The following is a 12,653-nucleotide window of genomic DNA, read 5'->3' as shown; positions in this document are numbered from 1 at the left end:
CAGCCCTCGTTTTTTAATGGAGTTTGCAACGCTAGCCCCTCAGCCCTCGTTTTTTAATGGAGTTTGCAACGCTAGCCCCTCAGCCCTCGTTTTTTAATGGAGTTTGCAACGCTAGCCCCTCAGCCCTCGTTTTTTAATGGAGTTTGCAACGCTAGCCCCTCAGCCCTCGTTTTTTAATGGAGTTTGTAAGTGTACAATTATGTTCACTTCGGAGCCTGAAATGCCCCATAATTCAATTTGTAAACTTAACCTAAACTTAAGCCTGAACTTAACCTCAACGTCAATATGGAGTCAACATACAAGTGTAAGTAAAAACTAATGTAATTAAGTTAGAAATTGTGCTACTAATGCACAAACACAAGTTTTTGTTTGGTTAGCTTTTGGAAATTGTAGAAATAAAACATTTTCCTCCTTCAGAAGTAGCTAAGCAGGCTAATGTTAGTTAGCAAATTAATTTGCAAGCTATCATACAGTAGGTGTATATTAATAATTATGTAGTTAATATAAGTAGACATGCAATCATATAAAGCACCCACAAGCTACCGGTGGCTGAAAACACAATCATTGCGGGATGAACAGCTGAAGAATTTCCGGGCAGAGGCGGTCCATTTAAAAATCATTCCTTCCTCCCTCGCCCTTTGCCCTGCAAGTGTATACTCGTCAGACGTCATGATACCTCATCAGAACTGCCCACGTAATTTGAGGGCTGGGGGATAGGGTATGTCTTTTAAGTGTTTGGAATGCAGCCATGGTCTCGTTTTTTTGAGTAAGGCAACTCCAAAATGCAGGTGTTTCAGCCTAGCTAAGTGCTTTCTGTGGTGGTGGGGCTAGACAGCAGAAAATAGGAGCATTAATGCCGTGATTGACTCAGTGTTCTGTCACTCATGGGGTCCCTACACAATAGCCAAGCTTAAGTCCTTAGAAAGGGTAGACATCCAACATTTCAGCCAATGGTTAGTCGGTACAGTATCTTTGATTGGACTGATCATGTCAACATCTTACTTTCACAATCTTAATTGTGAAATAATGAAGAGAAATATAGATACAACATATCGGTGCTCATTGGACATAAACATTACACAACAATTTGGAGATAGCAAATTCAACAATGAGTGGTTTGTAAGGAATTGGTGACAGTGCCTAACTGCAAGCATTGCAGCTGGGAAGTCGGGAATAAACAGCTCAAACTGGGAAAATATATTTTGAACGGTCATTCAACTCAGAATTGTAAATCTGTCATCTTTCTCTTTGATGACAAAATTTGTCCACAAGGACTGCCGCGCCACTTTCCTGTTCAAGCATATCACAACAAGTGAGTCCAAAAATGTCTTATGCTGCTTCATAAATTATGTACTGTAGGATGCCAGAGAGATATCTATCTTGTAGCTAAGAAAGTAATACTAAGTGTATGTTGTGTAGTAAGCTGTTAGTAGCCCATGTGCCTCACCCTAATAATTTGGTCTATTTTCACCAACGTGGTATTGTAAACACATTGTTCCTGGCCGGTGTGTGCTTCTTTACTAAATTGTTTTGAACAGCTCTGACAGTGCTACTGATAGTAGTGATGGCGCTTGTTTTTTTTAAAGGCACTAAATTAGGCTGAATTAACTGTTTCACTGCCCTACAAGGCTCTGCTGAAAGCCAGGTGTAACAGTGGTAAGGTGTTGGGACTGCTGTTGGGACAGCTTTATGTAGGCTCTAACAGTTTGTGGGCACCGTTTGTCACCGTTATAGGGCAGTTCATGTATTGTTTAGTGTTGTTGTGTAGTTGCTTTACTGGAATGCACCCACTTTAAGAAATAATCATTTTTGCTTCACTAAGATTTACATGCTAAAATCTCCACTGGTGTTAAGACTCAAAAAGATATAATCGGAATGTTTCCTGCATGGATTTTCGTAGCAGGGAGCCTATCAAGGGGGTTATTTATTGGGTGGAGCAAGAAATAAAGGCAGAAGATATAACGGAAGACATCAATGGAGTTGTTGGTGCACGCCGATTGACCTCTATGGTGGACGGAGAAAAGAAGTTAACTTCATCCCTGCTACTGTTCTTTGAAGAAGAGTCTCTCCCTTCTCATATAAAGTTAGGATTCATGAGATACCCTGTAAGAGCTTTTGTGCACAAGCCTCTTCAGTGTCATGAATGTAAAAGATCTGTCAAGTGTGTGCAGAAGGGAAGAATATCGTATACTAGATGAAGGGAAAGGCTGCAAATGTGGAGGGGAACATGTGCCTGAATTCTTGGAGAATGAGGTGGCAAGGGTAAGGGGTGTCCAGTCTCCTATCTGGAGGTGTTGAGAAAATTGGAAGGAACGAGTGGCGGGGAATAAGCAATGGTAGTAGAGCCACCAAGACCAGTGAAGGCTTCTCATCAACCAAGGGATAGTAAAATGCTACATGTTAAAAAGGTGAACTTAGTATTATTTATTGCAATGATCATAAACTGTACAGCACAAGCGAAGAAGAAGTCTAACAAAATTGGAGTCATTGGAGTCAGGGTGGTGAGGTCTGCCCAACGCATCACCGGGGTCAAACTACCTGCCCTCCAGGCCACCTACAGCACCCGATGTCACAGGAAGACCAAAACAATCATCAAGGACAACAACCACCCGTCTCAAGGCCATCAGACTGTTAAATAGCCATCACTAGCACATTAGAGGCTGCTGCCCTATATACATATACTTGAAATCACTGGCCACTTTAATAATTGGAATATTAGCCACTTTAATATTGTTTGACGTTTTGCATTACTCATCTTGTGTGTGTGCGTGTATACTGTATTCTATCCTATTCTACTGTATCTTAGTCTATGCCGCTCTGACATTGCTCGTCCAAATATTTCTATATTCTTAATTCCATTCCTTCCATTCCATTCCTTACTTTAGATTGTGGGTATTGTTAGATATTACTTGTTAGATTTGACTGCACTGTTGGAGCTAGAAACACAAGCATTTCGCTACATCTGCAATAACATCTGCTAAATGTGTATGTGACAAATTTAATTTGACCTATTTGATTTCGAGGTAATTTTACGAGTCAACTAGTGTTATAACTGGAAGTCTACAGGAACAATTAGCATGCTAGCTGTTCCTGTTCATCCAACTCTGGGGAAGTAAATAAATAGCCTCATTGCCAAAATCTCAAACTATCCTTTTAGTTTGGAAGAAATTTGTCATTGGGGCTAATTACAAGGGGAGCCTTTTTTTGTTGTTGTGGTTATTCTGTCAAATTCGTAGTTGGGACATTTTTAAATGGTCATTTTCCGGATGGAAAAACAGTTTGTCAACTTAAACGACCAAAACCAGATAGAAATAATTCAGAAACAATATTGAACTTAATATATTTTGAATAATACCATCTTTGAGAAGGAACAATCCAATGAAAGCTCCACGGTCAGGGCGAATCAGAAATACAAAAAACAGGCATTCAGGGCACATGCTTCTTGATTGTGTTATGCTTGAGCAGAGGAACACAGCATTAGCCATGGCAGAATGCATAGAATTGCAGGATATTATCTTTAAAACTGCAACATTTTCTCTGCTCAATGAGAAAATGTGTAGAATTGCAGAAAATGTGCTTCACAAAAGCAACATTTTCTACTTTACCCTTCTAGCTATATGGCTGTTCAAGTGTATACTTCCTGTTCCAATGAACTGTGGGGAGGTCAAAATATACAGTATGATGGGGATCCCTGGGTTGCCGGTTTGCCTGAGTGGGGGTCCTTGGGCACAAAGTTTGAAAACCCCTGTATAAAATGGTATAGGCTACTTTCAGTCATTCATTTCTTAGTCTCTCTTTCACTCCTCTCTCAAGAGGACCTGAGCCCTAGAAGCATGCCTCAGGACTACCTGGCCTGATGACTCCTGGCTGTCCACCTGGTCGTGCTGCTGCTCCAGTTTCAACTGTTCTGCTTGTGGCATAGCACTTTGTGACATCAGCTGACGTAAAAAGTGCTTTAGAAATATATTTTATTGATAAATGTTTCAGCGTTATCAATATCAATGAATATTTGATTAACATATTACTGTAAATAGTTTTGGATGCGATATTGAATTTGGGTTCAGATTTTGTGACTTAGTAAGTATTCTTACTCTTGAACTCCCCAAAATAAATCCTCTGGCATCAACCTCATGATCAACTCTAAACTTAGATGATATACTTACCTGGGTGAGTTTTAGTTGGAGTAATGTATGTGTGTGTGGAAGCTACATTGAAATGTTATTAACTTTTTGTATTACCAGTCACATTGCGACTAATGGAGAATGAGCAAATGATTACGTTAATATTCTCTTCTCCTGAGCAATGTAGCTTTCATCGGTTGCAATTTATGATCCCCTTTTCCTTATCAATGATTTCAATTTGCTGTCAAAATCACCTCCATTAAGGACATTTACTGGAAGACCCTGATCAGACACAAGACAATGACACAGTGGATGGGAAATCTATTAAGACTTAATTTCTTAATGTTTTTTTACAATACAATTTGAACATGGATCAGTCACATTTTGCCTGATTTAAGTTACATAAATCCATCAATGATTCAAATGGAAAACAGATTGTATTTTTGCCTTTGGGTTGTCCCCAAACTTTCTGGTTACACAGCTAGAATGAGATTAAGAAGGATTAGACAGTGAAGTCATCAAATTGAAGATTATCCAGGAAGTATATCGGCATTGGAAGCCAAATTGAACTCCCAATGAATGGAGCTGACCGAAACAATGGAAACAGTTGGCTCCGATACTTACGGGGCTCGTTCATTACATCTCCGTCTAATCCCTCTCTCTCATTTTTTATTTTTGAACCTTTATTTAACTAGTCAAGTTAGTTAAGTTAATATTCTCCTCACATAAATCAAGTGATATCAGAAGAGATTTAGGGGAAGAGCTTTCACTGATTCAGATGAACACCCACTTTCACAGTAATTGTCCTCTGTTACAAAATGTTGATTTATCACCATCTCTAATGTTCTTGGTATACCGTTTCCTTTTGTGAGTTGAAGGAGATGCATGAAATGTTTGCCTGTTTACAATGAATAATAATTTACCCTCCAATATCCCTGTGTTTTGGCTTTGTTGGTATACCCCAGGTTTTGTGGAGGGAAGACTGTTGGAAAAGCATTCCAGATGAAGCCGGTTGAGAGAATCCCAAGTGTGCAAACCTGTCAAGGCAAAGGAAGGCTACTTTTGAAGAATCTAAAATATATTTAATGTAAAACTTTTTTGGTTACATGATTCAATGTGTGTTATTTCATAGTTTTGATATCTTCACTGTTATTCTACAATGTTGAAAAATAGTACAAATAAATACCCTTGAGTCCAACCTTTTGAATGGTACTGTAGATTTGAGTAATAAGGCCTGAGGTGTAGTATATGGCCAATATACCACGGCTAAGGGCTGTTCTTATGTGCGACAGTGCCTGAACACAGCCCTTAGCCGTGGTATATTGGCCATAAATCACAAACTCCCGAGGTGCCTTACTGCTATTATAAACTAATTACCAACATAGTTATAGCAGTAAAAATAAATGTTGTCATACGGTCTGATATACCATGGCTGTCAGCCAATCAGCTTTCAGGGCTCGAACCACCCAGTTTAGCATTGATTTTTGACTACTGTAAATATGAGCACCCCACTGCTTTTTTTGTATGTGTAGACTAGCATCTTCTTTGGACGCCAGGTCCTGGTAAATTCTTAATGGACAACTGGAAAGAGTTGAACATTTTCTTTCTCTTCTGTTCATGCTGCTGGGTTGGACAGTGAGGTAGTGTCAGATACTACAATAACTCAGGTCTGTGTGTAGAGTGCCTTCAGAAAGCATTCATACACCTCGACTTACTCCACTTTGTGTTACAGCCTGAATTCAAAATGGATGACGAAATAATTCTCACCCAGCTACACATTTAATAATTTTTTTGCCAATGTATTGAAAATGCAATATAGAAATCTCATTTAGATAAGTATTCAAACCCCCGAGTCACATGTTAGAATCACCTTTGTCAGTGATTACAGCTATGAACCTTTCTGGGTCTAAAAGCACACCTGGACTGTACAAAACTTGCACATTAAATTCATCAAGCTCTGTCAAGTTGCTTGTTGACCATTACTAGACAGCCATTTAAGTCTTGCCTTACTTTCGAGTTGATTTAAGCCAAAACTAAGCAACTGCAGTGTATTGCGTTTTAGGTTATTAAAATATGAAGACTGGTACTCGTGTTGTTTGCCCCAAACATGTATCCAAGACCTTCAAATGTTTTAATCCTTCTTGGTGTAATATCATTTGTGGATTCAAATAAAGTATTTATTGTGTAAGGACATGTTTCATAATATTGAACAAAAGACCAAGTCTTGTCTTTATGCTGCTTAGATTAATTCAGACCAACCACCACAGTTCTTAGTGAAAATCAGACCAACCACCTCAGTTCAGAAAATCAACATTGTTTTGAAGAAATACTTTAGTACACAAAATGCAAAGTATTATGTCAGTGTTATTTGAAGAATAGTTTATTTTTGGGGTTAATGTTTAATTTCTCCATGCTTCCTCCTGACCGTGCATTGCTGCAGCACAAGAGGGGCCTCATGATTTTATTACACAAGTTATGCCTCATGAAATACACAATCAATGGGATTTACCAATTTTGAATTTACATAGATTTTACACTCAATTGAGACTTCAGAGGAGAGAAGACGGGAAAGAAATACAAATCCATCCAATGAAGAGGAAGATATCCAAGTAGTCCCTCTGGTCTTTGTTCCTCAGAGAAGATCTCCTGCAAGACAAAAACGGTCAGCCCCAGTGTTCTACTTCCCAGTCATGTGTGTGTGTGTGTGTGTATTACCGTATGCATGCGTCCCTAACATTTAGCCACAGGTGTACGCCACTTCCAGGTACTTGTAGGTTCCAACACATGGATCTCCATACAGAGAGTTGGACGCCGGGACGTCACACTGGATCTTACCATTACACCTGTGTCAACGACAGGAACAGGTTAACACTACAGTCATGTTTCTACAGTCCAGGTTAACACTACAGTCATGTTTCTACAGTACAGGTTAACACTACAGTCATGCATTTGTAATAGTACATACTGCAGGTACAATACCTCACTGCCACCTTACTGGTGGTTATGGATTGGCTGAGGCAGTTGGTGTTGGCTAGTTGGTTAGCGGGCCGTTTAAAAGAACACACTAGCTGGTCACGGCGGCCATAGTTGGCACTGTAGATCTGGATCGTTCCTTCATCTGAAGGAGATAAGGAGGAGAGGTAAGACTGGATGTCTGGTGTGTTCTAGTGATGGTAATATAAACTATATATAATACTGCTCTACTATGCTATTATATAATATACACTGCTCAAAAAAATAAAGGGAACACTAAAATAACACATCCTAGATCTGAATGAATGAAATATTCTTATTAAATACCTTTTTCTTTACATAGTTGAATGTGCTAACAACAAAATCACAAATCATGAATGGAAATCACATTTATCAACCCATGGAGGTCTGGATTTGGAATCACACTCAAAAGTGGAAAACCACACTACAGGCTGATCCAACTTTGATGTAATGTCCTTAAAACAAGTCAAAATGAGGCTCAGTAGTGTGTGTGGCCTCCACGTGCCTGTTTGACCTCCCTACAACGCCTGGGCATGCTCCTGATGAGGTGGCGGATGGTCTCCTGAGGGATCTCCTCCCAGACCTGGACTAAAGCATCCGCCAACTCCTGGACAGTCTGTGGTGCATCAATGCCTTCCTCTTGCAGGCACTGCTGACACATCCCAGCCACATGAGGTCTAGCATTGTCTTGCATTAGGAGGAACCCAACCACACCAGCATATGGTCTCACAAGGGGTCTGAGGATCTCATCTCGGTACCTAATGGCAGTCAGGCTACCTCTGTGCAGCCCCCCAAAGAAATGCCACCCCACACCATGACTGACCCACCGCCAAACCGGTCATGCTGGAGGATGTTGCAGGCAGCAGAACGTTCTCCACGGCGTCTCCAGATTCTGTCACGTGCTCAGTGTGAACCTGCTGTCATCTGTGAAGAGCACAGGGCGCCAGTGGCGAATTTGCCAATCTTGGTGTTCTCTGGCAAATGCCAAACGTCCTGCACGGTGTTGGGCTGTAAGCACAGACCCCACCTGTGGACGTCGGGCCCTCATACCACCCTCATGGAGTCTGTTTCTGACCATTTGAGCAGACACATGCACATTTGTGGCCTGCTGGAGGTCATTTTGCAGGGTTCTGGCAGTGCTCCTCCTGCTCCTCCATGCACAAAGGCGGAGGTAGCGGTCCTGCTGCTGGGTTGTTGCCCTCCTACTGCCTCCTCCATGTCTCCTGATGTACTGGCCTGTCTCCTGGTAGAGCCTCCATGCTCTGGACACTACGCTGACAGACACAGCAAACCTTCTTGCCACAGCTCGCATTGATGTCCCATCCTGGATGAGCTGCACTACCTGAGCCACTTGTGTGGGTTGTAGACTCAGTCTCATGCTACCACTAGAGTGAAAGCACCGCCAGCATTCAAAAGTGATCAAAACATCAGCCAGGAAGCATAGGAACTGAGAAGTGGTCTGTGGTCACCACCTGCAGAACCACTCCTTTATTGGGGGGTGTCTCGCTAATTGGCAATAATTTCCACCTGTTGTCTATTCCAACAGCATGTGACATTTGTCAATCAGTGTTGCTTCCTAAGTGGACAGTTTGATTTCACAGAAGTGTGATTGACTTGGAGTTACATTGTGATGTTTAAGTGATCCCTTTTTTTTTGAGCAGTGTATATATAATCATTATATGAGAGGAGAATATATTGTATGAGGAGTGTTGACACGCTTACCACATTCTAGAACATTAGAGCCTTACCACATTCTAGTAGAGCATCAGAGCCTTACCACATTCTAGTTGAACATCAGAGCCTTACCACATTCTAATAGAGCATCAGAGCCTTACCACATTCTAATAGAGCATCAGAGCCTTACCACATTCTAATAGAGCATCAGAGCCTTACCACATTGTAATAGAACATCAGAGCCTTACCACATTCTAGTTGAACATCAGAGCCTTACCACATTCTAGTTGAACATCAGAGCCTTACCACATTCTAATAGAGCATTAGAGCCTTACCACATTCTAATAGAGCATCAGAGCCTTACCACATTCTAATAGAACATCAGAGCCTTACCACATTCTAGTTGAACATCAGAGCCTTACCACATTCTAGTTGAACATCAGAGCCTTACCACATTCTAGTTGAACATCAGAGCCTTACCACATTCTAGTTGAACATCAGAGCCTTCACACGTGATGCTGCGTGCTGCCAAGACAAACAAACAGGAATTACACACCACACTGCCCACTGCTGGGCAGACATAAATAAAATACATACATTTTCATAGCAGACATTAGCCTGGTGTAGTATTTTGTATTAATATACATAGAAACAGACTGACTTGCTGGGCTGCAGGTGTAGGTGGTTTCCAGGTATTTGTAGATTCCAACACAGGGGTCAGAAGTACGGAAGACTTCAGTGTTCACTTCACACACCTGTTTCCCATTGCACCTGGGGGATATCAGGAGGTAAGATGAGTTATGGCTGGGATTTAATCAAACGCGGTGTCAACAAGCATGCAGCGCTTGACATTTAAAGCACACATTTGCAGTGTTTACTGTGAACATCAGGAAAATTGGCTTTAAAAAGGCACATTGATACTGCAATGTGCTTTTCAACAACGTGCCTCTGAATCCCAGCCTGTCTTTATCAAATAAACACTGACTGAGTACCTCTGTGAGAGGACCTCCAGGGTGCCCGTCTGTGAACACTGTGTGTTGGTCAGCTGGTTGGCAGGTCGTCCTTCTCTGCAGGTGGTTCCGTCAGTCCTTCCATACAGAGCTCTCTCAATGAAGATCACTCCAGAATCTAGCAGTGCAAGAAAACTCAACATGTAAAGAAACAGACAGCACTATGGAGAGACCATCAGGATAGAATGTGTGTGTTCTTACCACAGATCAGGAACTGGACGTTTTCTCCATTGTCACAGGTGACCACTCTCGTCGCTGAGTGAGAAACATAATTACGATAACGTTATAGATGTAGATGCGCGCACACACACAACCACCCAGACACACAACCACCCACACACACAAACAGACAACCACCCACACACACACAACCACCCACACACAAACTGCTCGGGTTTAACTAAGAACTGTGTACCTGCAGCTGGTAGTGTACAGCAAACTGCAGCCAGCACTGAAACACATCACACAGCTAGTTCAGCTTTTCTAACCTTGGTCAGTCTCATCGCAATTCTTTACAGAAGAGTAGTGTACAGCATATACAGTAAGTATATAAATAATGTACAGTATATAGTATGGTACTGCGTATAGACAGACATGGGACATCACCTAGTCCTCAGATAATACAGGATGCTGTATATTAGACCTGGGTCATACTGTTGATATTGGACTTCAATTACTTTCAATACAAACTGATATAGAAACATCTGGAAAATACTGGAATGTATATTTTAAACGCCCTCAAATACATATTTTGTTACAAGTCAGTCAGTATACTCACAGGTGAACGCAGTCAGTCTGACAAGGAGCATGATGCTGGGTACAGGTGTGGTAGTAGCTGGTTCAGTTGTAGTAGTAACACGTAAGATGTTACAGATGGTCACCTGGACAAATACACCTAACATTTATTGATACTTGCCAAGAACAGATCCTTGTTTGCAACGCATCAACCAGGAACACAAAGCACAGCAGATTAGCAGTCAACTCGGCAACACAGAACTAAAATCTCACGCCAGCTCAAACCACATGTACTGTGTGATGGTGCCGTCCTTCCGTTACGCAATCACCACAGCATGAAGCCCATTTTAGTTATCGTTGGGTTTTATTTTCTCTGGGTGTCAATCTACCTGTGAACATGTCACGTAATACAGTTTCAGTAAACAGTTTGGTTAATTCTCCACGGGAGACAATCTAATTAACCAGTGCTTAATTTTAGCCGGCTGGCACCTTCCTGTTTTAGACTATCGTTGGGAACCTTTTTAGCCAGATTCAGTACCTCTCCCAGAATTTCATTTTTTACAATGTAAAATGTAAAAACGAGAGAGATGGTCTTTTGGCAGGAACATGTTAGACATCTCCAGTGAGAGTACTACTCATCATTGGGTGAGTCAGTGATACTGGTAACTATTTCCAGTGTCACTGACTTGCCGAATGATGCGCAGTACTCTCGCCGGGGATGTCCGACATGTTGTGCCAAAACACCATCTCTAGACTAACTTCGTCCTCATATTGTAGCCTACGATACATGTGTCTCCACACACCTAGGCCAAGGCTATTGATGGATTCAAAACAAGGTGGTTTTTATTGAGCTCAGTCAGTTTGTCAGTGTCAAAGTAGCCTGTCATTGCGATCATTTATGCACTATTAAAGATTCTGCCAAAGTCAGTCATGTCAAATTATGCAGAATTGCATTCAATGTATTTATATAAAAGGCCACATTTTTCCCAGACCCTAGGCTACAAAAGAAGTTTCCCCGTGTGTGTAGTTCTACTCTATGCCACTATAAACACACAATCTGTTCTCAGAACATTTTGTATTATTATATAATTAAATCCATAACACTCCATTTAGTATGATAAGTCACATTTCATACGGTATGTATTAATTTGAGAACATCCAACCATTTTGTATGAAACATTACAAATTAAAATTCATATTATGTTACAAATTTGCAAAAGTAATAAAATGTTACAATTCTAGGTAGGAGGTAGGCAGCTAACGTCATATAGCTTGATAACGTTAGCTTAGCCTAGGGGTTACGTTTAGGAGCTAAGGGGTTAAGGTTAGCTAAAAGGGTTAAGGGATGTGTTAGCTAACATGCTAAGTAGTTGCAAAGTAGCTAAAAAGTAGCCAGTAGTTGAAAAATGTTATTAGCTAAAGTGTCAATGTTGTTTCAAACTCGTCACATTTGGGTTGCTAGAAATTTGCCTTATACACCCACCCTGACCAACCACCATGCTTACGTTTTTGTCTTAAGTAACCATACTGAATCATGCTAAACTGAGAGTTCTGGGTGTACTTTTACTACGTATAGTCTGAGACCAGGCTGCAATGCGTTGATATGCATACAATGACTTATTACAAAAGTGATATTCCTTCATGCGTTCCGGTACCGCAGAGTTTCCCAGGTCACCCCCTCTTCTAGCGATCACTTTTTGTTCCGGCACCTACCAAGTTACCAATTAAGCACTGAATTTAACAAAGTTTTCATGCGCAGGTCTTCCCATATTCACATAGATGACTACACCATATGTGATTGAATCGCAAGACAGCGTTATATTGGTTTTTCATTTCAATAGTACAATCGCCAGTTACCATAGATTAACATAATTTACGCCATTTGCTATGTCCTTTGTTGTTTCTTTATTGGACCAATTACACGTGTACACTTTGATTGTTTCAAGTTGTTTGTATTGTTTGCTTATCTCACCCTGAGCTGGCTTGTTTCTCCTGCGTCTCTGAAAGGAGCTTGTTCAGGTATTAATGATTATATATCCTATGGCAGACGTCCCCAATTACATTCAGCCGTGGGACGATTTTGCTTTACGGGAATTCTATTAATGCCCCTGGCCTGCGC

The 12,653-nt window shown here is 41.0% G+C and overlaps 1 protein-coding gene across 3 annotated transcripts; it reads right to left on the bottom strand.

Annotated features, from left to right (window-relative positions):
• Positions 1 to 6,350: 6,350 nt before the first annotated feature.
• Positions 6,351 to 12,653, bottom strand: stl2 (rhamnose binding lectin STL2). Of its 3 annotated transcripts, XM_036990228.1 has the most exons (10): positions 12,507 to 12,653; positions 10,578 to 10,680; positions 10,215 to 10,250; positions 10,001 to 10,054; positions 9,782 to 9,917; positions 9,451 to 9,560; positions 9,270 to 9,314; positions 7,101 to 7,239; positions 6,837 to 6,964; positions 6,351 to 6,767 (listed from the first exon to the last, which is right to left on the bottom strand). In XM_036990228.1, exons 2-9 carry the CDS (start codon positions 10,606 to 10,608, stop codon positions 6,859 to 6,861), a joined length of 657 nt encoding a protein of 218 aa, XP_036846123.1. In that variant the 5' UTR covers positions 10,609 to 10,680; positions 12,507 to 12,653; the 3' UTR covers positions 6,351 to 6,767; positions 6,837 to 6,858.

Source organism: Oncorhynchus mykiss, chromosome 2 (assembly GCF_013265735.2).
Source record: "Oncorhynchus mykiss isolate Arlee chromosome 2, USDA_OmykA_1.1, whole genome shotgun sequence".
NCBI lineage: Eukaryota > Metazoa > Chordata > Actinopteri > Salmoniformes > Salmonidae > Oncorhynchus > Oncorhynchus mykiss.
Note: the sequence above shows the minus strand (reverse complement) of the source record. Positions and strands in the feature narration are given on the sequence as shown.

Coding starts and splice junctions, on each gene's coding strand:
- stl2 (XM_036990228.1), bottom strand. CDS start 10,608: ATGCTCCTTGTCAGACTGACTGCGTTCACCT. Junction 10,251..10,577: donor CAGACTGACTGCGTTCACCT/GTGAGTATACTG, acceptor GATGTGTTTCAG/TGCTGGCTGCAGTTTGCTGT. Junction 9,918..10,000: donor CGTCCAGTTCCTGATCTGTG/GTAAGAACACAC, acceptor TTGCACTGCTAG/ATTCTGGAGTGATCTTCATT.